This window comes from Mirounga leonina, unplaced genomic scaffold (genome assembly GCF_011800145.1).
Source record: "Mirounga leonina isolate KUSES-001 unplaced genomic scaffold, KU_Mleo_1.0 Mir_173, whole genome shotgun sequence".
In the NCBI taxonomy this organism is placed as follows: Eukaryota; Metazoa; Chordata; class Mammalia; order Carnivora; family Phocidae; genus Mirounga; species Mirounga leonina.
Window position 1 is genome coordinate 62668667 of NW_023270447.1, and position 25054 is coordinate 62693720.

Genomic DNA, 25054 nt, shown 5'->3' on the forward strand with positions numbered 1-25054 from the left:
CTCCTGCCTTAGATGCGCCTCACCTGCCTTAGTCATTCTCGGACTGAGACCCTCGCCTTCCTTGAGGAGTAACCACCAGCTGCCCTCATCGGACGGTCGGGGAGAGTCTTGGTATAGACTGTGTGCAGAAACAGAGATAGGAAAAGTCAGACTCAGGGCACTAACTTGTCTTCTTCCTAGCTGTGTGATCCTGGGAAAGTCACCTCACTTCTCTGGGCCTCAGTTCCCTCATCTCTCAACCGAAGATGATGCTACTTCCTTAGATGGCTGGTTGCTCCTGTCTGTATGCCTACGAAAGCAGAAGGGGGTACTCTTCAGCTATCTGTGGCAAAGGCTAAAAATCTCCATTTCCCTTCACCCTGGGTCCCAGGTCTAAAAGCCGAAGGGCTAAAAATAGAAGGGCTATTTTAAGGGGCAAACAAGCTGACGGGGGCAGGGGTTCCTTTATAATGTTCACATGCCAGAGCCCCCTTCCCCACACTCACTGCCACCTGGTGCGTGCCACAGCCATCTCTTGCTTGGACCATGATAGCAGCAGACTGGTCTCCCTTCTGCCCTCGTCCAGAGTCTAAGTCTGTTATCAACACAGACTCTGAGAGTGATTCTTTCTGCTGGAAGCTGGTTCAAGTCACTCCTCTGCTCAAAACGGACCTACTGCACAGAAAAGTCAGTGGTTTTTCAGTGGTATATGAGGTCCTCTGTCCGCTGCCCCACCAGGCCCCCCGCCCCGCCACACACCCCCCTCTCAGAAGCTATCCCCTGCCCCTCCCTCCTCGTTCACTCCTCTCTGGCATGCCGGCCTCCTGGCCTCACCTTACACGTGCCAGTCACTCTTCTGCCTCAGGGTCTTTGCTCAAGTGTCACCATTTCAGAGGTGTCTCTCCCGACCTGCCGCCTGCCCTCCTGGGGTGTGTGTTCTAACAGAAGAAAGCTGACAAACTCATAAATATATAGATAGATAGATGATAGATAGATAGATAGATAGATAGATAGATAGATAGATAGATAGATAGATAGATAGATGATAGATAGATATAGATATATAATAGATATGTAGATATAGACATATAAAATATCATCGTGCGTGTGTTTGATTCCTAGCTCCCCTGGGTCGAGGAAGTGGCTGAGATGGGCCGAGGACACACCCATGAGTGTAGCTTCTCTCTGCTCTCCGTAGTCCCAGCAGCTGTTCTCTGTCAGCGTCACGCTGGACTGTTAGGGCCCAGAAAAGTGGCTGGCTCACAGAGCCCTCTCCAACTTCCTGTCTGCCAGCGCCTCTAAAAAGCCATTGGAATTTCTGTGGCTGTAAGCACCCTGCTTGCTCCAGCAACTTCTCCCCTTATCTGGTCAGTGCCCAGCTCTAAGTCCGAGATGTAACACGCTGGAGTCTCTTCCCCAGGAGCAGGGCCGGGCCAAGCCAAGCGTGCTTCGACTTTCAGACCTGGGACCCAGGGTGAAGGGAAATGGAGGAGGTTTTTAGCCTTTGCCACAGATAGCTGAAGAGTACCCCCTTCTGCTTTCGTAGGTGTGTTTCAGCTCACCCCTCGGCTGTGCACCTGGCATCTCCTGAGTGGTGAGCATACAGACAGGAGCAAGGCAAGGTCCCCTGCCTCGAGACAGAAGAATACACAAGTAACTAGTGTGTGATCCTTCATTCAGTGAACAAACCTGTTGGAACGTCTGTAGCAGACAGGCATCTTTTGCGTGTTGGGGACTGTAAAAGGAAAACCCTGCCCCCCTCCTGGGGTGTCTCCCCTACGCCCAGTACTCTACTCAACAGGACCTCACCCGGACATCAGATGTGCGGCTTCTCCACACCCCAAGCCATTGTGCCACACCCCCTGGGGGGCCGACAACTTAACTCCATCCTGACCCCCTCTGGAGAGAGCGTCACATCCCACCAGCCTGCCCACCCCCCCCACCCACACACCACTTCAGATGAGACAGTCGAAGGTTTGGGTTGTCACCTGTGCTCCTGACTGGCTGGCAGTCAAGGGTTCCCACGATCCCCTCCTCGGGTTCACTCAGGAAAATGGTCACTTACTAGGTTACCAGCTTTTTACGAAAGGATGTAACTCAGGAACAGCCAGATGGAAGAGCTGCCCAGGGCAAGGCCTGGGGGGGTGGGCACGGGCTTCCACGCCCTGTCCAGGGATGCCACGCCCCCCACACTTCCGTGTGCTCACCAGCCGGGGGCTCTCTGAAACCCATCCTTTTGTTTTTTTATGGAACCTTTATTATATAGGCACGATTGATGAAGTCATTGGAGACTCTCCTTCCCAGGATGGTTGGCAACCAGCCCCCATCCTCAGGGGCTTTCCAGAAGTCACCTCCTGACCATACTCAGGTGTGGTTGAAAAGGGCTTGTTATAAATAACAAAAGACCCCTTTATTTCTCTCACCATTTGGGAAATTCTAAGAATTTTAGGAGTTCTGTGCCAGAAACAGGACAAAGACCACATATGTATGTTTCTTATTAAAAACCACAATATCACAAGGAAATAGCAGGGCAGAAAATAGGAGAATACAGACAATAAACATAAATACATGAAATTATTTTAGGTAGTGATATGTGCTGGGAAAAGGGAGAGTAATTAGATTGAGAATAGCTCTGTGGGGAATGGAGTACTTTTATAGGAGGTCAGTGAAGGTCTCTGAGGAATTGATATTTGAAATAAATATTGAGAAGGAATCAGATAGGCAAAGCCCTGGGAAAAGAACGGAGGAGATTGAAGGTCAAAGAATAAAGCATAGCCTATTCAAGAAGCAGAAAGAAAGCTAGTGTGTCTGGAGCATGGTGAGGAAGGGGTGGGGGCAGGGGGTTGAGATTCGGTCAAAGGTAGACAGGGCCAGATGATAGAGTACCTTCTAGACCACGCACGGTAAGGAGTTCAGATTTCAGAGAGCCCAGATCCCACAGGGGGAATGGGAGGAACTGTATTTGAGCCAAGATTGAGATAAAAGCTCTAAGCTGAGCACTAAATTAACATTGAGATTCCTGGCAGCCCAAGCAAAACTGCATTCTGCCTCTGTGCATGAGGCTGTCCCAAGGTTAGCTTCTTTCCAGGCCTTGGAAGAGGTACAGGGTATTATCCACCACTTTTTTTCTTCCTAGACCCCAAGGATTTGGCTCTATTCTTGCCCATCTCCCAAAGTCTCTCTAGAAATGGTCCCCAGAGCCAAGGCAAAAGCAGCCTTACCCACCAGGCCCCCACTGAACCCATGTCATCCCCTTACTCATTGTTACCACTGACTCCAGTCCAGGCAGAGCCACAGCCTTACTGTGAAATTCTTCTGACCCTCTCCAGAATCAGATCTACTCTTAAAGAACAAAGATTTGACTTGAGAAGAATCTCAGACCCTGATCCCTTTGTGGAAGAGCCCTTCCCTCCCTCGGCCACCTCCAGTTCTCTGCTTTGGCACTGCTGTGAGCCTTACCAGCAGGGCCATGGGGACATACCAAGGAGAGTGGTGGGGCGGGACAGACCAGTCCCCACCCGTTATAGCAGGTTTCCTCCTGTCCTGCAGGGTCGGACCGATATCTGGAAAGCCGGGATGCCTCTCGACTGAGTGGCCGGGACCCCTCCTCATGGACAGTGGAGGACGTGATGCAGTTTGTCCGGGAAGCTGATCCTCAGCTTGGACCCCACGCTGACCTCTTTCGAAAACACGTAGGTGCCCCTGCCTGATCTCTCCCATGTCCACAGGGAGTCTTGCTTCCGAAACTTGTAGACTCTTAAAGGTCCCTTGAAACTGAGCACAGGAGACACCCTGAAAACAGAGACAGAATCTTGGGTCTCAAGCAGCCCTCGTTGGGCACCGAGTTCAGCCCACTCCTGTAGTGTAGGTCTGACTCGGTCACATGCCTGCTGGGTGCCTGGCTGGTGGGCTCGGGCCCAGGGGAAGGACTCTCCTCTTTTCCTAGATGTGCTTGCTGTCGCATTTGCCTGCCTTGGCCTGAGAATTGGGGGCCTCAGCCCAACTTAGAGTCCCCAGCCAGATGGCTCCTACTCTCCAGCCGCATCAGCCCCCCATCTTGTCCTTGCTCTTCTGTGAACCTCCAGCATCTCTTCAAGTGACCATTTGACTGGGTGGCCAGGCACTGTTTCTGACCCGCCTGTGGTGACCATACTCCTGATTTGGGGTGCAAACCCATTTCCCCGCAGCCCCTATTGCTTGGTGCTGTTCTGCCCTTTGGGCGCTCAGAACAGATCTGCTGCCTTTCATGGATAATTTCAGTCTTTCATGCTGGTGGGTTTGGGGTTGCTTTTGGGTCAAGCCTAAAGATCTCACAGCTGCTCTGAGCCTGGCTCACACAGAGGGGCCCTGGCCACTCAGGAAGGAAGATGACTTATGGAGTAACAGTTGAGGATCAGTATAAACCAGTCTGGGAGAGGGGACGAGCACATGATTGCGGGGCGGGGGGGGCGGTGTGCTTATTGGAAAAGATGGAACGTAGCCGGACCCCAGTGGTTGGAGGGTGGGGCCACCGCCTCAGGCAGCAGGGAAAGGAAAGCAGGACGGGCGCTGGAAAGAGCACCTGCTGGGCTCGGTAGATGTTGGGGGACAGCGGCCACAGAAGCTGTAGGGAGCAGGTAGGCTTCAGTGGCGCAGAACCTGGTGGCCAGAGCAGCCAGGCCTCTGACGGCCCTGCTCCCCGCCCCCCAGGAGATTGACGGCAAGGCCCTGCTCCTGCTGCGCAGTGACATGATGATGAAGTACATGGGGCTGAAGCTGGGGCCCGCGCTCAAGCTCTCCTTCCACATCGACCGGCTGAAGCAGGGCAAGTTCTGAGCCGGGAGACGCAGCCTAGACACCTGAGGGGTCCACCGGAAGGGCTCAGCATTCTTCTCCCCGGAAGGGGGGGCCAAGCAGCCCACTGCCGGCGCCTCAGTGGATTCCGGGCCACCTCAGGACTCGGGAGGCCGTGTGGAGCCACCACTGCTCCCCGCTCCTGCCATGATATGTCCTTCCATGAAGGACCGACGAGGGGAGAGTGTGGGGCCCAGGGCTGGCGCTGCTCTTCCCCTCAGCCCTGCCTCGGCTCTGAGGTCCCTCTGTATTTATTTCTCAAGCCTGGTTGGCCTCCCACTGGGCGTTTAGACTGAACACCTTTCAGGTGATGGAGGAAGGGGCTGACCCCTGAGGCCTCAGAGGATAGGGCCCTGAATTGACACTTGGGCCCAGTCCCCCTGCCACCTGCTGGGCCTGGTGTGGCACCCCACTTCCCCACAACTCCTGCCACCTCCTCACAAGAGCTCCAGACTCCAAACTCATGGTGCAAACCTCTACCTTTTTAAAAAAAAAAAAAAAAAAAGACCTTTTCTTATTGTTTATTGTTTCTGGCACGAGGGCAAGCCCCCCAGTTCATACTCCTCTCACTCCAGACACTGGGTTTCAGGAGAGAGACTGCCCTGCCCTGGTCCCAGAGAGGCGTGGCCCCTTTCCAAGGACATCACCCGAGGGCACTTTCTCTGTGGGATGGACACATCCTTCAAGCCTTGACCGTATCACTCAGCATGGGGAGGAGAGGGTTCCCCTCTTACTCCACTGGGCCCTCTGCAGCCCGGGCCTCATCTGTGGGAATGGGGAGTCCCCTGCCCCACACTGTCTCCCACCACAGCTCCTTGCCCTGGCCAGAACTACTGCCAAAGGAGGTTAGGCCCCGTGATTCTAGGCCACGAAGGCCATAAGGTGGATGGGAGGGAAGGGTCTGCAGGCTGGAATCTGGTTGTACCCTCTCACTGTCCAGATGCTTCCTTTATAAGCAAGTCAGCAGCACAGCTGCCCCCACTGCCATCCGGACTTCTTTTATGTCAGTTTGTTTATAAATAAAAACCAATATAGATGCCAGTGTGGTTTTAATCAGTCGGCAGAGCACTCCCCTTTCTTGGCCCTAGTTTCCTCATCCTTAAAGGAGGCGTGTAGACAAGATGATCCCCAAGAGTTCTTCTGATTCCAGCAGTCCCTAAAAAGTAGGCTGGCTGCCAGATGCCCACTGGGAAGCAGTGTGGAGTCCGTTCTCTGCCCTCAGAGGGCTGCGCTCTGGTGCAGCGAGACAGCAGGGAGCGCGGAAGCTGCCCGAAGCCCAAGCAGGAAGAGCAGTAGTTGGGTCAGCAGCTCCGAGAGCCTCCATGGCTGGGTTCCTCCTTGTCGCCGTCGTCAGGTGAGGAGAGACGCAGGCTCGCCCAGCTTGCGCCGACCCGGGGCCAGATACTCCAGGCCAGGGCCACACAGCCTCAGTTCTGCTGGGGCTGCAGGAGAAGGTGTAACGGACACTGTCGTGTCACTGCGGCCCCCATGAACTACTCCACAGGAATTAGAGTCAGTCTTTAAATCTTCACGGCAAACCCATTTGATAGATGAGGACATGTAAGGTCGCCGCCCAGGAAGCACCAAAGCAGGCGTTTGAAGCCAAGTCCTCTGACACCAAGGCCAACGTGGAGGTGCTAGTCAGTCTGTTTGTGAGGCTTTGGGTGGGTCGTTTCCCTTCTTTGGGCCCATGTGGCTATGAGGGTTTCAGATGAGACTTCTGAGGGCCCTACCAGCTCTCACCCTGGCTGGTGCCACCTTGGTGACTAAGTGATAACATCTTTTGCACTTGGCCCCTGTGAGGTTCTCACCACGGTTCCCGTGATGCAGTCTGGGTCAGGGCTGCCAAACCAGAGCAGGACTCTGTTCTCCACAGACTCCTGGACACTGGGGTGTGGTAGGCTGTGCCGATCGTTCATGGTACTCCCAAAGAGGGCCTTAGGGAACCCTGACAGCGAACTTCCGGATGTGATCCTTACCCAAGAGACAGATGCAGGGACTGAAGGTAACACCATGTGGAGGCAGGCCAGACACACTGCAGGGCTGTGCCTGTGGAGTCGGTCAGCATCCCCCTTGTCACCCACCCCCTTGTCACCAAGAGCATATGGTTTCCCAGCTTACTTTTGCGGAGTTATGTGCATTCTCTCATGTAAACCTCAGCCCCGCCTTTTGCAAGTGGGAAAACTAAAGCTTGGAGAGAGTTGAGGTACTTGCCCCAGAACTCCGTAGCTAATCAGGGGTGCCTGTAACACCCTCCGGGGGGCCGCTGTCCCAGATCCTGCTGACCATTCAGCTTCCACAGGCTAGCCTGGGGGCATTCACCTTGACGGCTGTCAGACGGAAACACCTGCCAGCAGGACGGCATGAAGCAGTCCCCTTCGGCAGGGTAGTCCCTGCAGAGCCCACCGCCATCCAGGTGACAGCTCGGGTGCAAGGGGATGGGACGTGTCAGGGAGCAGTGGGGTTTACCTTGGCTTCTCAGCACCATGCCCCGGGGGAGCAGTAACTCCCTAGTTTGTAGGCATAATGACTCTGTGGACATCACTTCCAGATCCCTGCAAAGGATGTGCCCCATTGACCCTCTGCACTAAGGAAGCCCAGAGCTGTGCCTTTTACGCAGATGTCTCTTGTCCAGATAATTTACAGTTCGGGTTCATTCTTACCCTAAGCAACATTGCCTTAAAACAGTTGACATTCCACTTTTATCTGGTTTCCAAGGGAACAGAACTAGAAAGGTAACCAAATGTCAGGTTCTGTAGGAGGGGAGAGAATTTGTTACCCCTTCACTCTTACTGCCCTAACCCCTGGGGACAGAACTGAGTGTCTTTTCAGGAGGAAAAAAAAAACTTTTGAAATTATTTCCCAAAGCCAAGCCTTCTAATAGTGACCCACAGTCATCCAGAGAAGCTGAAGGGGCCTCAGCAGGCCCATGCACACCAGCCGAGGTGCAGGGGAGACCACTCCATGAACCCCAACAGTTCAGCCCCCCACAAAATGGGAAGGCATCTAGGACTGAGGGCCAGAGGCCCCCTGGCACCAGCTTCACATGCCCCCCCCCCCCCCAATACTGTGACAAGGAGAGGACATTGACTCCAGCACTGAGGAGCATCAGGAAGCCCGTGTGCTTGAGGTGACAGAAGAGTCCAGGCTCTACCTAGGCACCACCTGTGCCCTCCCTGCTGCCGGCCATGTAGTCCCTGTCACCTCTGCCTTGTCACGCTGGAGCCTCCACAGCCCCCTTGTGAAATAACCTGAGATCTCTGTGGGCCGTGGCTCTGGTGGTCCACGTGGACACGGTGTCTGCCCTCACACGGAGGCCACGATCCCTCCTCAGGAAGAGCTGGAAGGTGGCTCCCCCCTCCTCCCTGCAACCAAAGCTAAAAACTTGGGAGAACCTTCTTGCCTTGGAGAGCCCAGACACCCCTCCCCTCATCATCCCTCCGCTTTTTGCACCTCCTTACCCTAATTCCCCAAGTCGCCCCATTCATCCGGGAAGCTCTACAGCTGGAAACCTCCAGTCCAGGGGCCATGACAGCCAAGCGTCACGACTACATTTATGTCCGGACTGCGACACCAAAGCCGCCGCGGGTGCTTCCAGGAGCCCACAGCTGACGAGTCCCAGTGTAAAGGCACAGGACCCGAGACAACTGTGGGTGGCTGGGGCTGGACCCTGTCAGGAATCAACAGGCAGATGGCCATACACCAGGCGAGGGCTCAAGACGGGAGCGCCCTGGGGCCCAGATGGCAAAGGCTGCGTGCACAGCACTTCTCCCCTGAGTTCCTGAGTCTGCTGTCCTGACGTCTCCCACACGACGGCTGAGCTCAGTCCCCACCTCTGCCCCTGCACTCTGCGCCTCGCCTGGCCTCCCGGACACCCATCCTTGACGTGCTTCCCGGGATCGTGGCCACGTGGGGCCACCAAGTGGCCACTCTCCAGATAACACGAGAAGAGCCATATCCGTAGCCTCCCTCTCCCCCTTCATCTTTGGGTCCACCTCACATCCTTACCTTTGAATTCAAGAGTTGTTTGCCTCTGGCTCAAAGTGGAGTCTGTCAGGAAGGTCACGGACATCCACTGAGGGGCTACTTAACCCCGTAACACGGAGCCTGTGTCCGCCACTGCCCGGCGGCCTCTTGGAAAGCGCGATGCCCTGAATAACCCAGTTACACTGCCGTACGTGTCAGTATCTGAAATAGGATCGTGGAAGTGTACTTCGTGCTCACAGTGACCGTTTTCACCCCTCCCCGCGGAAGGAAGCAGGACGGCTGTGCTTTTCACACGCGGAGGTAAAAGGTCCCGGGAAATAGGTAGTGAGGTGGTTTGGAGAGACCCCCAGGAGGAGCAGGGGGAGTGTGGGCGGTCGGGTGCGGCGGGTGGCCTGACAGCAAGGCCTCTCGGGAAGGGAGCCGTGTCCTCTGGTGGTGCTTACAGCTTTGGTCTGTCAGGGCGCCTCTCCTGGCCGGCCGTTCCCGCGACGCAGCGCAACCCCACTGCGCCCTCCTTCTTGGGCAGCTACGACCCGGCTGAGCGGTTGCCGGGAGAGCGGCCCGTCAAGGCCGGGCCTAGACAGGCCTGAAGGGGGGCGGCGTGGAGAGCTCGCAGCCCTCATCCCAGAGCCGCGCACCACCACCGCTCGAAGCTGCCCCAGCCCAGCTTCTGGCTTGTCCCTGAGGGAAACAGAGCTCCCTTAGCCTCTTCAGGATGGCTGCCCAGAGAAGGGGGGGCAGCCCGCACGGCCCCAACAGCTTCCCCAGTCTGAAGCATCTGCCTCTGCCCTCCCCCCTCCCAGGACTTCCAGAAGCTGCGTGGTGGGAACAGCTACCTGCAACTGCATAATGAAAGCATTTCTCAAAGCCCCCCTCCCCGCCCAAGAACAGATTGCTGCGTTAATAAAGGCATCATGGGTATCACCCATGTCCTGGTCCCTGTCGAGCAGCAGGTGACAGCCCTGTCCTTGAAAAGGGATGGCAGGTCTTGACTGAGTGCTCAGGGCTCTTCTGGCCGGCAACCTCCGGCCCTGGCGCCGTGCGCTCTGATTCATGCTGGGAGCGGCCGGGCTGGCGGCGCTCAGCCGAGCCTGGGGCCGGGGACGGAACGGGAAGGTGGGGACTGAAGAGGACCGGCGTGGGCACCGGGGCCAGGAGAGACATTACAGGAGGAGGAAGTATGTCCTTGGCCCCGGGCCCCAGGGACTCCGGGAGCGGCCCAGAGGGAGGCACACAGCCAAACTGTAGCGTGTGATGTACGAGGTGTCCCTACCTTGGGGATGGGAATGGAGGAGTTTCCCCAGCCCAGGCGTGAGGCTGGCCGAGACATTGGCATTATCAACTCCCGTGAGATCACAGAGGGGGTTGCGCAGGCCCCGCCCGCCTCCCCCGCAGCTCTGGTTCTGGCTGCCCCTCGCCAGGCCCCCAGGTGCCCCCGGGGAGCTGCTGGCCAGGGGTCAGGGGTCTGTGGGAGCTGAGGGCTGGCACCTCCCACGCTCCCCCGGGAACCATCAGGACATGAGGGTCAGAGGCCTCCCTCTTCCTCCTGTTCCTGTTTGTCCCGAATGCCCCCACCCCGGCCGTGCTGGGCCCCAGGCCCTGACCTTCTCAAGGAGCCAATCTGAAAAGATGCAGGCTGGTGGCAGCCGCCCCACAGAGCGGAGGCCAGGTGTGCGAGGGTGAGTGGGGGGGCCGCTGGGTGCCAAAGGTGCACAGCTCAGGAGTGAGGCCCCTGGCCTGGCGGGAGGGGGCGTACTTAGGAGCCCCGGCTCTGCCCCTCCTCTCTTCTGCTTCCTGGACTCCGTCTAGACCAGGCCACGAGCCCCCTCAAATTAGCTGTGCATGTGTGGAGGCCATCTGTGGGAGGGGCCGAAGCTTTCATGGGTCAGGGAGCCCCTGCCCTAAATCCCTCAGGCGCAGCCCTGACTGGTTCACAGCCTCGGCGAGGCTCACCCCAGCGTCAGAGCAGGCGGGGAGGAGCCCTGGGTGACGGCTTCCTCTCCAAAGGCCCCTTGAAAAGGTTCCCCTGGGGCCGGGAGGGAGTAGTCATCTCTGATGGGCAGGAAATCCGCAGCTTTTCCTCCCGCCTGTGGCCTGGTGGGGGGAGGACAGGAGGCCTGCGGCCCAGAAGGGGATGCGGCGCAGCCCTGAGAGCGGAGTCTGAGGGGCCCCTCTACACCCCCTCGGTCTTCCCTGCAGTGGAATGGAGGGGCAGGCCCGCACACCCTGTTGTCTGCCTCACCGCTGACTCCCCTTTCCTGTCCTAGGCCTTGGGTGGGTGGCAGGCCCCTTTCGGCGGGCCCTCTACCGTCCCTCCCTCTCTCTGGCCCTGCCCAGCCCCTGCCCATGTGTGAACCTCCCAGGAGCCTCGGCAGCCCGAGACCCAGGTCGGCCCCAGGAGGAACATCCCAGAAGCCCTTCTGAGGGAGACCTCTCCAGAGACCCCCACCCCAGGAAGAGATCACGGCAAACCCAGGTGCAGGAGCCCCTCATGGAGCCCCCAGGCAAGCAGCCCCCACAAGAGCCCCCCGGGGACGAGTCCCCGCCTGAGGACTCGGGCCTCCAGACAGCACCCAGCACGCACATTCTCTATGTGGGCCACCTGAACCCCCAGTTCTCGGTGCCTGTGCTCACCTGCCTGCTCCGGGACGCCCTGGAGCGGCTGGAGCTGCCGGTGGCCCGCGAGCACATCGAGGTGGTGAGGCGCCCACGGAAGGCCTGTGCGCTGGTGCAGGTGGCCGCCCACGAGGCCACGCTGGCCTCCCTCCCCTGGCGCCTGCAGACAGCCCTGGAGGAGCACCAGATCCCCGAGGAGCTGGCGGCCCGTGGCAAGGAGCTGGTGCTGGCCAAGGGCCCGGGGCCCTGGAGCCGCAAGGCGGTAAGTGAGGCTTGCCCGGAGCCTCGCGGGGCGGGGGAAGCCTGGGCGCGGCCGGGCTGTGCTGGGGCGCAGGGGCGGCGGGTGGCGGCGTGTCTTCGAGGAGCCGGGAACAGCTCTGCGGACTGGCAGCCTCCCAGGAGGAGCGGCACTTGCGGTCTGCCTCCAGCCTGGAAGCCTGTGAAGAGAGGCCACGGTGCGGGCCACCCCCCACCTCCCCGGGGTCCTTCTGCATTCCGTCCTCTGGCCGGAGGGGACGCGTGTTTTCTCCTGGCGCACCTCATTCCTGCAGTTGCCCGCCGGCGGGGCCGCTGCAGGCCAGGCGGTGAGGCGGAGAGCAAGGGCTGGGCCCTGCCCGCCAGGAGCCCTCAGCGCTGAGCAGGGCCGGACACAGCCAGTCGCCCAGCTGCGGGCTGCGGGCCAATCTCACAGAAGAACGGAAATCCCAGCTGGGATTTAGGGAGTGGAAGGACGTTCTAGGCAGGGGGCATGGTGAGGGGCAATGTCCCATTTGCAGAAGAGCAAGCCATTTGGTGGCCCTGGAGCTCCGGCTGAAGGCTGCCGAGGAGCTGAGGAAGAAAGCTGGGCCACAGCGCAGGGTCCGGGCCGCCAAGGGCTGCAAGACCAAAGCAGAGCAGGGAGGCTGCTGGGGGTGGGGGGTGGGGGGTGGGGTGGTCTTTAGGGGGGATGGGAGGGAGTGTCAACTCCCTGTGGCTAAGGTAGGACACTCTGTGAGACAGGTGGTCTTGGTTTTCCTTTTCTTTGGGGATGAGAACTCTGTGGTGTTTCGATTGTTGCGGAAGTGAACAGCTTTGTGAGCCTGACTGCATGTTTGTGTGACAGTTTCCTCATGTTTCTGATGAACTGTCTTGTCCGGGAGCCGCGGGGCTGGTAGGGATGTGCCCCTCGCCACCGTGCCCCAGCCCCCACTGCGCTGCCGGCCCCAGAAACCACTGCTGGAGATCGGGAGGCAGCAAGGAGCCAGAGTCAGCGAGGAGGGTGGATGGGACGGGAGGAGCCTGGAGGTAGGGAGGCCGCGCGAGGCCCAGACTCGGCCAGTGGCCATGAGCCTGCTCACGCACAGAGGCCTGGAACAGAGCAGAAACCATGGACAGGGTCTCAGGAGGGCTGGAGGAGGGCTGAGATTCAGGAGGACTGGTCAGCGGTCCGGAAAGCGACAGGCAGGCGTTTCAGGGAGACCACGAAGGGGGTGGGTTTCTGGGATCCCCCCTCACAATTCAGAGACCTGTCACAGGGGACCTCAGGCTGCTGAGGTATGTCCTGGAGTGATCTGGCCCTGGGCCTCAGAGGCCCGCCTCTAACGAGGTGGGCAGAGCTCGGCCACAGCAGCTCCAGCTCCCAGCCCCGGGAAGGAGAGCGCATCGTACCCAGCACGCACCCCGCCGCCCCGGGAAGGAGCGGTGGCGGGTCAAACCCTTGCCTCAGCGCATCTCCCGCCCTGGCTACGGGACGGTGGGCAGAATCAGGCCCCTCCGCTGGGAGGGGGCATCAGGATGGCTGAGCGGCTGGGCCCCCCCCGAGCGGAAGGGGGTGTCCCGTCCCCCTCGCTGCCAGGCTCGGGGCTCCTGACTCTCAGCCCTCGCCCCAGCAGGAGAAGGACAGCCGCCCGAGCCCCCGCCCCAACCCCAGACCCACCCACAGCACCCCAGGGCGGGCCCTGCAGAGGTCCCGGGGCCAGCCGGGTGGCACGCGCTCCGACAGCGCCATCGTGCACCAGGAGATAACGGGCCAGGAGCGCCTCTTCCAGGGCGCCTTCCTGGGCAACGAGACGCGCAGCGTGGAGTTCAAGCGCGGCGGCGGCGAGTACCTGAGCCTGGCCTTCAAGCACCACCTGCGGCGCTACGTGTGCGCCTTCCTCAACAGCGAGGGCGGCAGCCTGTTTGTGGGCGTCGAGGACAGCGGCCTGGTGCAGGGCGTGCGCTGCAGCCACCACGACGAGGACCGCGTGCGCCTGCTCGTGGACTCCATCCTGCAGGGCTTCCAGCCCCAGGTCTTCCCCGACGCCTACACGCTCTCCTTCATCCCGGTGGTCAGCACCTCCGCCTCCGACGCGCCGCTCAAGGTGAGCCGCCGCCAGGAAGCTCTCGGGGTCTGGCCTGTCCCCCCCCACCCCTCCCACCCCCGACTCAACGAGGGAGGGCCCGCCTCCACTCTGCTGAGCAGGGCTGGGTGGGGACGGCGGCCAAGGGGACCGGGGAGAGTGACGGGAGGAGAGGCTGGAAGTCCCGCCCCCAGGCTGCTCCGGGAGCCCCCGGGAGGGAGCCCCGGGATGTGGGGGGGCCGCAGTGCCTGCCAGAGTCGCTGTCACCCTTACCAAGGTGATCCGCCTGAGCGTGCACGCCCCCAGGGCCCAGGCCGAGCCGCAGCTCTACGAGACCGACCAGGGGGAGGTGTTCCTGCGGCGGGACGGGAGCATCCAGGGCCCGCTGTCCGGCCACGCCATCCAGGAGTGGTGCAGGCAGGTGAGCGGCCAGGGTGGGGGCCCCTCACCGCGCAGTCCGGGCCATGCCATCAGGTTCCCCCGGTGCCCCATCACTCGCCAGAACACGGGAGGGCTGCACTGAAAGCAGCCCACACACTCGGGGGCATCGTGTGGCTGGCCGAGCCGGGGGAGTGGCATATGGAGAAGGCTGAAGACCACCCCAAAGACTGTAGTGCATTTGGGGCGAGGCCCTTACGATGAGGAGGCAGTAAGTGCTGGACACAGTCCCAAGAAAAAGCCTTTTCAAGAGGGCCACATCAGGTGGCAGAGAAGCAGTGGAGGGCAAGGGGCTGCCGGCGAGAGAGGGAAGGACGTGATGGGGCGGCGGCCCACCCGGGTCTGCCCCTGGGACCCGAGGAGGCTCCAGAGGGTGGGTCAGCCCGGGGTCTGGGATGCTGGCAGGCCTCCGGGCGGGCGGCTTCCCTCAAGACCCAGGGCTGACATGTCAGGGGTGGCGGCCGGGCCAGGGACCTGGCTTGCACCTCGCCGGGCCCATGTGGTTCCCGGTGGCCTCGAGTAGGCCCCCCAGGGCCCTCCTGGATCTCGCCCTCCTCCATCGGCTCAACCCCAGGCGGGGGCAGGGCGCGGCCCCCGGCGGCCCCAGCATGGACCTCTACCTCTGTGGCACCCGCAGAAGTGGGCGGCCGAGCTGAGCAAGCTGGAGCAGAGGCTCAAGGTGCTGACGGCAGAGAAGGAGGAACTGAGGCAGCAGCTGCAGCAGCCCGCGCCCGTCTCCTGCACATGCTGCGTCCTGTGAGGGCCCCGGCGCGCGGGCGGGCGACAGAGTGGCGCAGGGGAGGCCAGCTCCACTGGCAGATGCGGGACTGCCTGTGTGAGCCAAGTCCTCGCCCTGAAAGCCATCTGGGCTGCTCGGAGGTGGATGGGGGCGCAGCCGTCCACGCTCCTTCAACAACAGCCCGAGGGCAGGCTTCAATCCTGAGCAGACCCCGGGCTTTGGAGCTGAGGAACTGCTCTTAGCCTGAGCCCCCAGGAACCTTACTTCCAGAAAGAACTGCTAAAAACTCGGCCAGAGCCATCCCAGGGCCAAGCTGTGAGGGACTGCCCTACTCCCTCAGACGCTCATTTTGCCCGGGCTGGGGTCTCTGACCCCAGCGGCGAGACGGGCCAGAAAGGAACGTGTCCTCTTGGGAAAGCCTTTCTGCCAATGGCAAGGCACACTCAGTCACCGGGCACCCGACCCTGGGCTGGCTGGAACTTGTGATTGTCCCAGCTCTTGAATAAATTACATGCACCTGGGGCAAGGATGTTCTTTCTCGGCCGCGCAGTCAGCCCACTGGACACAGCTGAGTCCTGAGTCCCATGGCCAGCCCACCTCTGTCCAGGAGGCCGAGCCAGCCTGGGGGCTCCTCCCACCCAGAGCTGGGGGGCCCCGACAGTTGCAATCCACTCCAGCTCGACCTTACAGACCGGGTCCCCTGGAGGGGGGGACAAACTGCTACCTCTTTGTTCAGCTTCTTCATCTGTAAGACAGTGAAATGCACAGGGAGCAGGGGCACTTGGTCATCATCAGACCGACGTCCTATGTCTCCCCAGCACCCACTAGCACCTGCACAGGGTGGGACCTCCAGGCCAAGCACCCTCCAGCCACTAGTGAGGATCCCCCCCTCATCTCCACCAGCAGAGCCCGACACTCCCGAGCCAACATCTGATCATGCCATGCTAGCAACCAAAGCCCTGCAGGAGCTCCCCATTTCATCAGCGGCAAATTCCGAACAGCGGGCTACCCAATTCTGCACAACCTGGCCCATCTGACCTCAGCCCCTCTGCCCCTTGCTCGGGTGTTCCCGCTACAGAGACCCATTGTCTCCCGAACACACCTGCTGCAGGGCCTTTGCACTGGGTGCTTCCCCGCCTGGAAGGCTGCTCCCCCGAGCTGCAGGGCTGCTGTTTCCTCTGGGCTCCTCCTTCAAGTGGAGGGGAAAGCCAATTCCCTACCCGCCCTACTGCAGATGACACCTCCCTCCCCCTTGCCTGCTTCTGGCCTCCTTCCTCCGCACACATGTCAGTCACACTCTAGCTTTCCTTGTGTTCCCTGCGCCACAGTAGAATACACGCTTCCGGGGACAGGGATTTGGGTCTGTTTTGTTCATTGCTAACGTTCAGAACCTAAACCACGGCTGACAGGTCACAGATGCCAAATAGCAACCTGCTGGGGAAACGAGCAATACCCAGCTTAGGGTCCAAGCCACCAGAAGAGCGTGGCACCTGGTCAAACAGGGCATTTCACAGGACGGCCACAGAACACACTTGCGCTGCTCCGCTCTCCGTCGTTGGGCTAGAGGTCCTTGGCCGCATCCGGAGTAGACGGAGCAGCTCTGGCACTGCAGCCCCTGGGTCGTCGGCCAGGAGACCCCTCCTGTGCCAGGCTCGGCTGCTCGGAGACTCGCTCTTCCCACTTACCAACCGCGCCAGCAAGGGAGGCCGGTCTCGTGGCACGTCACTACCCAACTCCTGCTGCTCGTCCGCTGGGCTCCCCGGTCACCCAAACGCAGGGCCGGAACCAAGTTTCCAGAGGCTCCCTGAGAACCGCACAGAGGATGTGCTGCTGAGGAAGTCGGGGGCATTTGTGAGCCCCGTCCACATGCTGGGCACAGGCTAGAGGCTGGTCCGGGCAGCACGACCCTCAGAAGTGCCCCTCCCGGGACACAGCCGGTGGCGACAAAGACGAGGTGAGCTGCTCCAGGCCGCTAAGCCCCGGCCCGGCTGGGTGGAAGTGCCAGGGCGCCCGCTGCCTCGGCCAGCGGGGCGGAGGGGGGCGCAGGGCTGCTGGGGCTCCACCGGCCCCGGACAGCCAGCCGGGGTCCCTTCTCCACAGGGTTCCCCGAGCGGCCAGCACTTAACCACGGCCAGCTGGGGCCTGGGAACGTGTGCAAACCGTCCCTCGCCCACCGAGCCCTCAGCGTTGTACGGCGCGGCGCTGCCACGTGGGCACGTCGGGAAGGATTCAGGCCGAGCCCACCGGGCGCGAACGGGGCTCGGAATCCACCCCGTCAGCCGCGTCCCAAGCGCCAAGCCAGGCGTGAAGACCTCCGTGAGTGACACGCTTTACTTCGGTCCGCGAGAGACGGAGACGGAGGTGGCGCGGTAGCTCCTGCTTCGGGGCCCCAGCGGGGACGGCGGCCTGGAGCCGGGGAGCACAGGCACGCAGGGAAGCCGCTGCTTCTCCCGATCTCCCCACGGAGCTGCGCTAACCACGGAGGAACATTCTTCTCCCCAGCCCGGTTTCTCGAATGTCCGAGGCACGGCGGTTGGCCGCGGACGGGCAAGCCAGCCTGAGCCCCGGCCTCGGCCTGTTCGGAGGAGCCAGCTCACGAGGAGGCGGGCTCAGCGGCCAGAGGGCGGGTGGTGCGGACGGCAGCAACAGGCCCCAAGGAGCGCAGGGTCAGTGGCGCTGATGTCACTCTGGGGAGAAACCACTCGGGACACTGCCCTGGACGCAGAAGGCCGGGGGACAAGAGCACCAGCGGCGGACAAAGCGGTCCTGCTGGCTGACAACCGTCGGCCCGCCGCTCCCGGTTCACACGCACGAAGGCCCCATCCACGCCCGGCAGAGGGAGGGACCCCCGTGAGTAACACGGGCCTCCCCTCTTTCCCACAACCAAGCAGCACCCACGCTTCTCTGCATCTCTGTATGCTGGGAACCCGAATTTGAAGCCTTTGGGGGAAATTCTGGTTTCCCACGAAAAAGAAAGGCTCCTCTCAGTTTTTAAGCAGACGATCAGCTCATCCACTTAAGGCTGCCCCCACCGAGGACAGCCAGGTGCGGACCGGAGGTGACATGGGCACGTCCAGGACCGCACCGAGACATTTCCCGCCCGGCCGCGACATAAAGAGCATGACACACAAAGGCGTGTCTTGTTCTGCGTCATTTATTTAAGTTAGAGTACACACGGAGTCTTAGCCGGAGGACAGCGGGCACGCGGCGGTGCCTACGGTTACACCACGTTAAGAAAATAGCTTTTCCAATTGCAGTTCAATGGCAGTAACACCATTCTGGAAGGACAAACTCCCCTCGAGCAAAGCTGTCTATATAGGAGAGGCTCTGAGAGGCAGTTTCCCCAAAAGATTCTTTGTTCTTTTTTTTAAGCAACCCCTTGATGCAAGGAGTATTTCCCAGCCCCAGGGAGGGACTCGCGGCCAGAGGACAGGGATCCTGAAACCACTCTTCAGAGAGACAGACTACTCGCCGTTCCACGTGACACCAAACCAACCGTTCCCTTTGGCCGCCGCGTCCCCGCCACCGCGGGCAGCGAGAGGCCCCGCAGAGCAGCAGTGCCGAGGCTGCTTCCGGTTTCACCGCTCCTGGTGGCAAGCAATGCCCTCGGGTTACCAGCACCAAGTGTCGTCGGCACTCGCTAACTGATCCCTCCTCGGTCCACGGGGCACACGCCTTGTGGTCTAGGCATTCCAGGGGAAGCAACGGGCTGCACGCTTGAATCCACGATGACGGGAGGTAGTTGGAGAAACGAGGTGATTGCTGGGCACCCCCCCGGCGCGTGCGTCATCCACCCCCGCCCAGAGGCCCCCCCTCCTCGGCGGAGCGCCGTGGAGACCACGTGGGGTGTCGACACAGGGCGGCACTGGGGAGGGGCCGGCACACAGGATGGGACATGCAAGTCACAAAGTCTTCCAAATACCTTTCCCCCATAATAAAATAATCTTAATAAAAACATAATTTAAAGGAAGTGTCAAAAGTTGAGTGTAAAATCAAAGCTGTAAACTCTCAAAGTCCGAAGGTGCTCTTGAAGAATCACCCCTGTTTAAAAATAAAAAGAGCAGTTATATGACATATATGCAAGTAGGAAAGTTAGAGGTCATAGTCGGCTGCTACTGCAAACCATGCCCGCTTCCCCGTGAAGACCAGGAACAGGAGCCTAATATGGGTCATTAGAAGCTAACTCCGGAATTCCTGCACAGTCCTACACTTCCCAGATCGTACGAGGCTTCCTCCTCCACCCCAATGCTGGCGTTCTTGTCCACGCACCCAGCCTCCCCACAGGGCCGCCAGCAGGGAGAGTCGGGACTTAACCGACTACCCGGCCCCCGGCTGGGAACGTTCGCTTCTCTTTCGGGCAGTTTCCCGGACCAGCAGGCAGCCCACAGCAGACCGGAGACAGAGGAGTGCATCCATGCCCGGACACAACCACTGCCCCCCCCCCGGGGGGGGGGGTGAACCCACGCCTCCCGCCCCGCAGGGGCTGCCACAGGCCAGGCGGCTCGGCATCCAGGGCCGGAGGGCACAGTCACACAGCCCAGAGGCCTCTGTGGTGAGCTCGAGGTGTGCAGGGCTCAGGTCCCCTGCCTGGGCCGCACGCCGGGAGCTCTCCCCCGCTGGGCTGTGGCCCCCACCTGTGGGACCACACCACATCCCTGCTTCTCCTTTCAGACCCCACAGACGCCTGCCCCCCCGCAGCCCCCTGCTGGTACTCCCACCAGCAGGTGAACACACTTCACTCGGTCATCACAGTAACACTGAACATAATTTACGGCAGGGCTCGCAACCACCCACGTCAGGAACATACAAACGCTGTCACTGTGAAGACTGACATTCCAAGTCTGCCCAATAAGCGTTCCGATTTTAAGGGATTTCCAGAATAAGCAGCAATCAACATAAGTGTTGTATGTTGTGTCAATTTTAAAGCACTTCCTGACGAAAGCCTGAGTTTCTACAAACATGACCATTCTATCACATCGGTCACCTCCTTCAAGATTCTCCAAGTTTATGGCTACATGAGATAACAGGGTCTGAGAGCCCAGTTTCCCCAGGTTTGATCAGACTGGCACCTGAATGTCACAATTGGCAACAAGACAACTGCCCAGTGGCTGGTGTCCCTTCCGCCCTGCACTGGAGCCCCGAGGCCCGGGGGACACCGACGCTGTAACTCAGGGAGGCCTCGCCCACCTGATACCCACACCGACCTTACTCTGGCAGATAAAATCCTCAACATCAGACTTTCACGACAGCTTACAATTCTAGCGTAATCACCATTCAAACGAACGAAGATACTAGAGCTGAGAAATGCCACTTACGTTACCATCAGTCATGATTTATTGATGGGAACTTCAATTCGGTGATTTCAGAGTCCGGGGAGCTGCTTCCACTCCTGTCACTGTAGGTGTCCCTGTGGAATTCGGATGGTTTATTCACACGCTTTCCTCTCTGTGTCCCTAGCCACAGACCCACAGGACCTTCGTCCGCACACAGCAGGCATCAGGGAGATGCTCTCCTGCCTCACGTACTGAGCACAGAGCTGCAGAGGGGTTTTCTTCTAGTTAGGGAAGCTACACGTTCGGTTTGTACTTCACTCCTGGAACTCCAACCCCCAGCTCAGAGTGAGGAACCGGTTCTGAAGGAAGGGAGTGGCGAGGCAGGGATCCACCGGGGCTGTGAGAGCCAGCGGCCCACGGACCCAGGGCCACGCCGCCACACGCGAGCCCGGGGGCCAGGTGCCATACTGACGGCCCGGACCCCGCGCAGGGGAAGCTCCAGGCGGCACACAGGCAGCCCGAAGGGACCCCCCGGAGGACAGCACGCCCGCTGTGACGAGCCGGGGGCCCCCCCGACAGACTAGAGAAGAGTGACCGCACCTGGGCGAGAGCCTGCAGCCTTTCTGAAGGTAATGCGGGAGCCTCCCCACGGAGGCCAGCAGGAGGCCAAAGTACGGAGGTGAAGGCTTGATGGGCCTGGACAGGAACTCAGGGTGGTACTGAACCCCAACGAAGAAGGGATGATCTGAAACAGAAACGCCAAAGCAGCACTTTTGTCACGTGCATAGAACACAGGAGATGAGCAAACCCTGTCAGATATTTCACGTTTCTACAGACCCTAAAATTACCTAAAACTAGCATCTTGATGGGAATGCAGGTAAAGGCAGCCCCAAAGCTGGGGGGAGCAGACGCCCTGGCCCCGCACACTGTCGCCCTGCTGGCTGACGGGCCCTCCTCTCCCAGGTCCCCGCCCGGCTGGCCCTGCTCCCCGGCTTCCTCCCATCAGAAGCAGGGCTCAAGGACCAAGGGCGAGCTCTCATTCTGGAGAATGGGGACCAAGGCCAGAAGCGCAGCGCTGCCTGCGGGAGGATGGGCTCCCCGGGGCCCCGGGCGCCTGTTCCCCAAGAGCACCCCCAGCAGCACGGGGCTGCCTCCTCCGGCCGTCAGGTCAGCGCTCCCAGGCCCCCGCACCCGGACCTGCTAAGCCCCCCTCACCCCTGACGGCCACCCCGCACTCACCCTCCAGCTCCACGATCTCCATCCTCTCTCCCCCAACGTCCTGGCCGACGAACTTCAGGCCCTGCTCTTCCAGACACTTCTTCAGGACTGGATTCACCTGCAGGCACACGAAGAGTAAGTCGGCTGACCTCTCAGCTTGCTGCGTTTCCAGAGTCGCCAGCAGGAGAAAAGTTGAAAGGTCACTAAGCTCAACTCCTCACCTCAAATCTGTGGCGGTGCCTCTCTTCCAGGTAATCGGGATCTCCGTAGAGTTTCCCTGGCAAAAGAGAGCAGGCTGATGCAAAGAATGCTGATTCACGAACCTACTCAACCGTATCCTGCTCCCAGTGTCCTTCCCACCACCGACGCGGCCGGGCCTCTGAAGGCGGCTCTGGGCGCTCCTGCCAACTAGGGCCACCTGCCCGCAGCAGCGCAGCCTAGACTTGTCCTTGGGCTCTGACGCTTCTGACCACGCCAGGAAAAACTGTCACAGAGACCAACGTTTCCACACCGCCCCCCAAGTGCATGATTACTGCGATTCAAAGCCCTTTCCGCTGGAAACTGCCCTGGAAAACACACCAGGATGCACCAGACAGCTGAACCTAGAAAGACACTTCCAGAGCTGCGGAGGTGGCCTGCGGGGCAGCCGTGTGGGTAAGCCACGGTCCGCAGAGCGTCGTGGCACTGGCACTGCATGCGCTCAGGGGCCGCGGTGGGGGGGGGGTCCCCAAGTCCACAGAGCACGGAGCTGGGAGCACTGCACGGTCGCCTACTCAACTGACTCAAACGGTGACAGACACAGGGGCCCTGCTAATATAAAGACAGCATTTTCCTAGTGAGCAAGAGAAGGAGACTGACTGCAGCCATTCTCAAGTATTTTCTTCCCGATTTTCCCTAAATCTCTAGCGCCTGTTACTTTTAGAATAAAAACGATTTCGGTTGGCCCACACAAAACTGCCTTTCTGGCGGACAGCACCTGCCACCCCTGGCAGTTGAATTCGGTTCCCCCGAACAGCCTAGGGGAAGGACTGCGGGGGACTGCACCTCACTGCCTCCTTCCCGTGAGCCGCCCGCACCCGAGACCCCCGGGCCCCTGAGCGCACTGCCCGTGCGCTCTCTAAGAGCCACACTGCTTCTTCGGCTATTATAGCGCATCCTAAAAGGACGGGAGTAGGAAGGGGAAAAAAACTCGAAAGCAAGAACAAAACCCAAAAAGCCAGCCTGGCTCTTCGGAGCCCCAGCAGCAGCCCAAGGCGTGTGTCCTGGACGTGCAGGAGGCGGAGGCGGGGGGTGGGGGAGGGGGTAGGCAGCTCTTACTCATGACCGAGTTCTTGGTCTGGAACAGGGTTCTCCTCTTGCCCAGCCTCATGGTTCCGCCCATCTGCCCAGGATTGTGTTCTGGCATGTCTATGACCTGGGGGTGTTCAAAACACAAACACGCACTACCACACTCTGCTTCCGTTAGCAGACAGACCGCCTGCACTGAGTGACAAGGGCCTGTGAGCAGCCCTAACCCCCAGCCCCTGCTCAGAGACGCTTGCCGCTGGAGGAGAGGCCTTCCTCTCATCGTTCATAACCTGTGTCGGGTAGGGACTTAAGCCTTCAGCCTGTTATCCTGAGCTGCCCCCACCCTTGGCCATTCCTGCCCCCAGCGCTTTGGATCATGAGGGCTGCTGGGCCTCAGCACGTTCTGGAGACTTAACCCAGCAGCACGGATGTGAGACCGGATAGGTTATAACACATGTCTCCTCCACCGGACTGATGAGCTGCTCAAAGGAAAGGAATGCTTCTCAGGGTTTGCCGTGTCTCAGCCAGAGCTTGGTGAACGTGTGGGCAGCACAGAGTGCGAGGCCTCCGAGCCACGACAGCCCAGCACACGGCTCAGTCCCAGGCTCCTCTGAGCACCTCCTGGCCTCGAGGACCGTCTCTGGGCCTTGCCTTCCCACCACCGTGAGGCTGCACCCTTCAAACCCTTCGCTCTTCTCCTCCTGAGCTCTTCGTCTGAGCAAAGTTCAGTTTGAAGTCAACAAGCATATACTGATGCTGTTTAAATGCCCTGAGATCAAGAGCTTTGTCCACCTTGTTTATCACAGCATCTTTGGTATCAAGAACAGACCTGTCACCCCCGGGTGGGAGATGTGAAGATGAATAAAGGCGCTGTCCCTCCCCAGGAGCCACATTCCTCTGACCGGAGACCTCACATGAGGGATGCGGGCCTCCAAAAGCTTTAGTTACCATTAAACATGTTCGTTCAACAACCACGTTCCTCGGGTCTTGAATAACATGCCCGTCTCCCCAGCTTGTCGGGGAGGAAATGAACGAGTATCTGTGAAGTGGTGAGGACAGCGCCTGGTGCACAGTAGGGCCCATGTGTTTCCTCCCAGCAGTGTTATGCTCTCCTGGGGGCCAGGGGGAGCGGGGATGGAGAATTATTCTAACCAGGAACCACCCTGGTTGGCTGGCGTGATACCTGTCTTAAACATTTTCTGTTGCAAACTGGGAAGAGAAGCGAGAAATTACACTACGAAAAATAAAAGTTCTTCCCATCTGGTCTGAGGGTTCCATGGACGGACCCAGGGGTCTCCTCCCTGTGTCTGAGCACTAAGTGCTCTCATGAACGCCCCCTCCACGCCCTTCTAAGCCCTCATGAGGTTCAAACACTGGACTCACCACAGGATGATTGGTCTTAGGGTCAAACTCTGTAGAATTGGCATCTGAAAAATCGAAGTACTTATGTTATGAAAATAGTTATAAACAACAGTGATTATTTTCGAGTATCATTCCTAAGCTCTAAACTACAATTTCCCTCCCCAATTCCAAGTGACCGTTCAGTGATTCAAACAAAAACCAGGCATAACATTAAGACACGAAGTACTCAGTGCACACGGGTGAATGTTTGCCATCTGTGAGCTCTCTGGAAGTCAAGCCGCACAAAATGGGGAAATTGAACCCAGTGGCACAACCCCATCATCTTTATTTAAATACTGCCTCCTTATGACCGTTTGTACACTGTTCTTAGTTCTCCCCTTCTCGTTTCAGAGTGTCTCTCTCCAGGACGGACAACACATTTCTCTCCTCTTCGGCATCTTCCGTGTCGCCCTGCCCAACCGCCTCGCGCAGCAGCTCAGTCAGGAATTCACTGATCTTCCTTCCTCTCCCTTACTGAATTTATGGTCTAGCCATAAGCAAAACCACTAAAGACTAAAAGGAAAAGAACCCAGTTCCTGGTACAGCCCGGCTCCCTGTGTGTGACAGGCCCGGTATCCTTCCCTCCTAGGCCTTACCAGGGCCAGGTCCCAGCTGAAGGTAAGTTCGTCACCAGGTCACCCACCCACCTGGGGACCCGAGTGGGCGACGGATTGTGGCCGGGAGAGGGTTCAGGGTGCCCAAAGGGCCAGCTCTAGGGCGGCGGGTGGCTAGGACAGCACCTGCCAGGGGCTCAGGAGCCAGAACTAAAGGGCATGCAGCCTGGACTGGCCACCACGCCCTCCGGTAAGTGGGAGGCGGCCTCTCGGAAACGTCTACAAGGAGCCCAATCCCAACAGTAAGCTGGCCGCGGGAGAGCCACTCGTCCCTTGTGGAGCCAGACTGCTTTCACGTTCCTCAGGATGCTTGGTTTCTTTTTCTTACAACGTCTAAGGTCTTTCTGA

General features: G+C 59.6%; 3 protein-coding genes and 1 long non-coding RNA gene across 12 annotated transcripts in view; 2 read left to right on the forward strand and 2 right to left on the reverse strand.

Moving 5' to 3' along the window:
* Positions 1–5853, forward strand: part of SCMH1 (Scm polycomb group protein homolog 1) — a 176458-nt gene extending 170605 nt beyond the window's left edge. For 6 of the 8 annotated variants that reach the window (XM_035018865.1, XM_035018866.1, XM_035018863.1 and 3 more), the window contains 2 exons: positions 3529–3671; positions 4669–4794. In XM_035018865.1, the coding sequence (XP_034874756.1) occupies positions 3529–3671; positions 4669–4794 (269 nt within the window). Of the gene's footprint in view, positions 1–3528; positions 3672–4668 lie in introns of all 8 variants that reach the window. The other 2 variants (XM_035018869.1, XM_035018870.1) reach the window with 1 other exon arrangement.
* LOC118019556 lies at positions 9–901 on the reverse strand. Its single transcript, XR_004681695.1, has 3 exons — positions 814–901; positions 486–654; positions 9–118 (listed from the first exon to the last, which is right to left on the reverse strand). It is a non-coding gene; the product is annotated as an uncharacterized LOC118019556 (long non-coding RNA).
* Positions 5854–11053: 5200 nt separating the features above from the next.
* On the forward strand, positions 11054–15495 carry SLFNL1 (schlafen like 1; the record flags this gene model as incomplete). The annotated part of the gene is made up of 4 exons (XM_035018875.1): positions 11054–11677; positions 13272–13757; positions 14014–14157; positions 14812–15495. Coding segments are annotated over 4 exons (1377 nt in total), but the record flags the coding sequence as incomplete, so codon positions are not given.
* A 2556-nt stretch (positions 15496–18051) lies between these two features.
* CTPS1 (CTP synthase 1) overlaps positions 18052–25054 on the reverse strand; it is a 31454-nt gene continuing 24451 nt past the window's right edge. For both annotated transcript variants that reach the window (XM_035018873.1, XM_035018872.1), the window contains exons 13-19: positions 24075–24118; positions 22722–22818; positions 21626–21681; positions 21426–21522; positions 20787–20931; positions 20229–20320; positions 18052–18954 (exon numbers count right to left, since the gene is read on the reverse strand). In XM_035018873.1, coding sequence (XP_034874764.1) covers positions 20236–20320; positions 20787–20931; positions 21426–21522; positions 21626–21681; positions 22722–22818; positions 24075–24118 — 524 coding nt within the window. In that variant the 3' untranslated portion in view covers positions 18052–18954; positions 20229–20235. The remainder of the gene's footprint in view (positions 18955–20228; positions 20321–20786; positions 20932–21425; positions 21523–21625; positions 21682–22721; positions 22819–24074; positions 24119–25054) is intronic.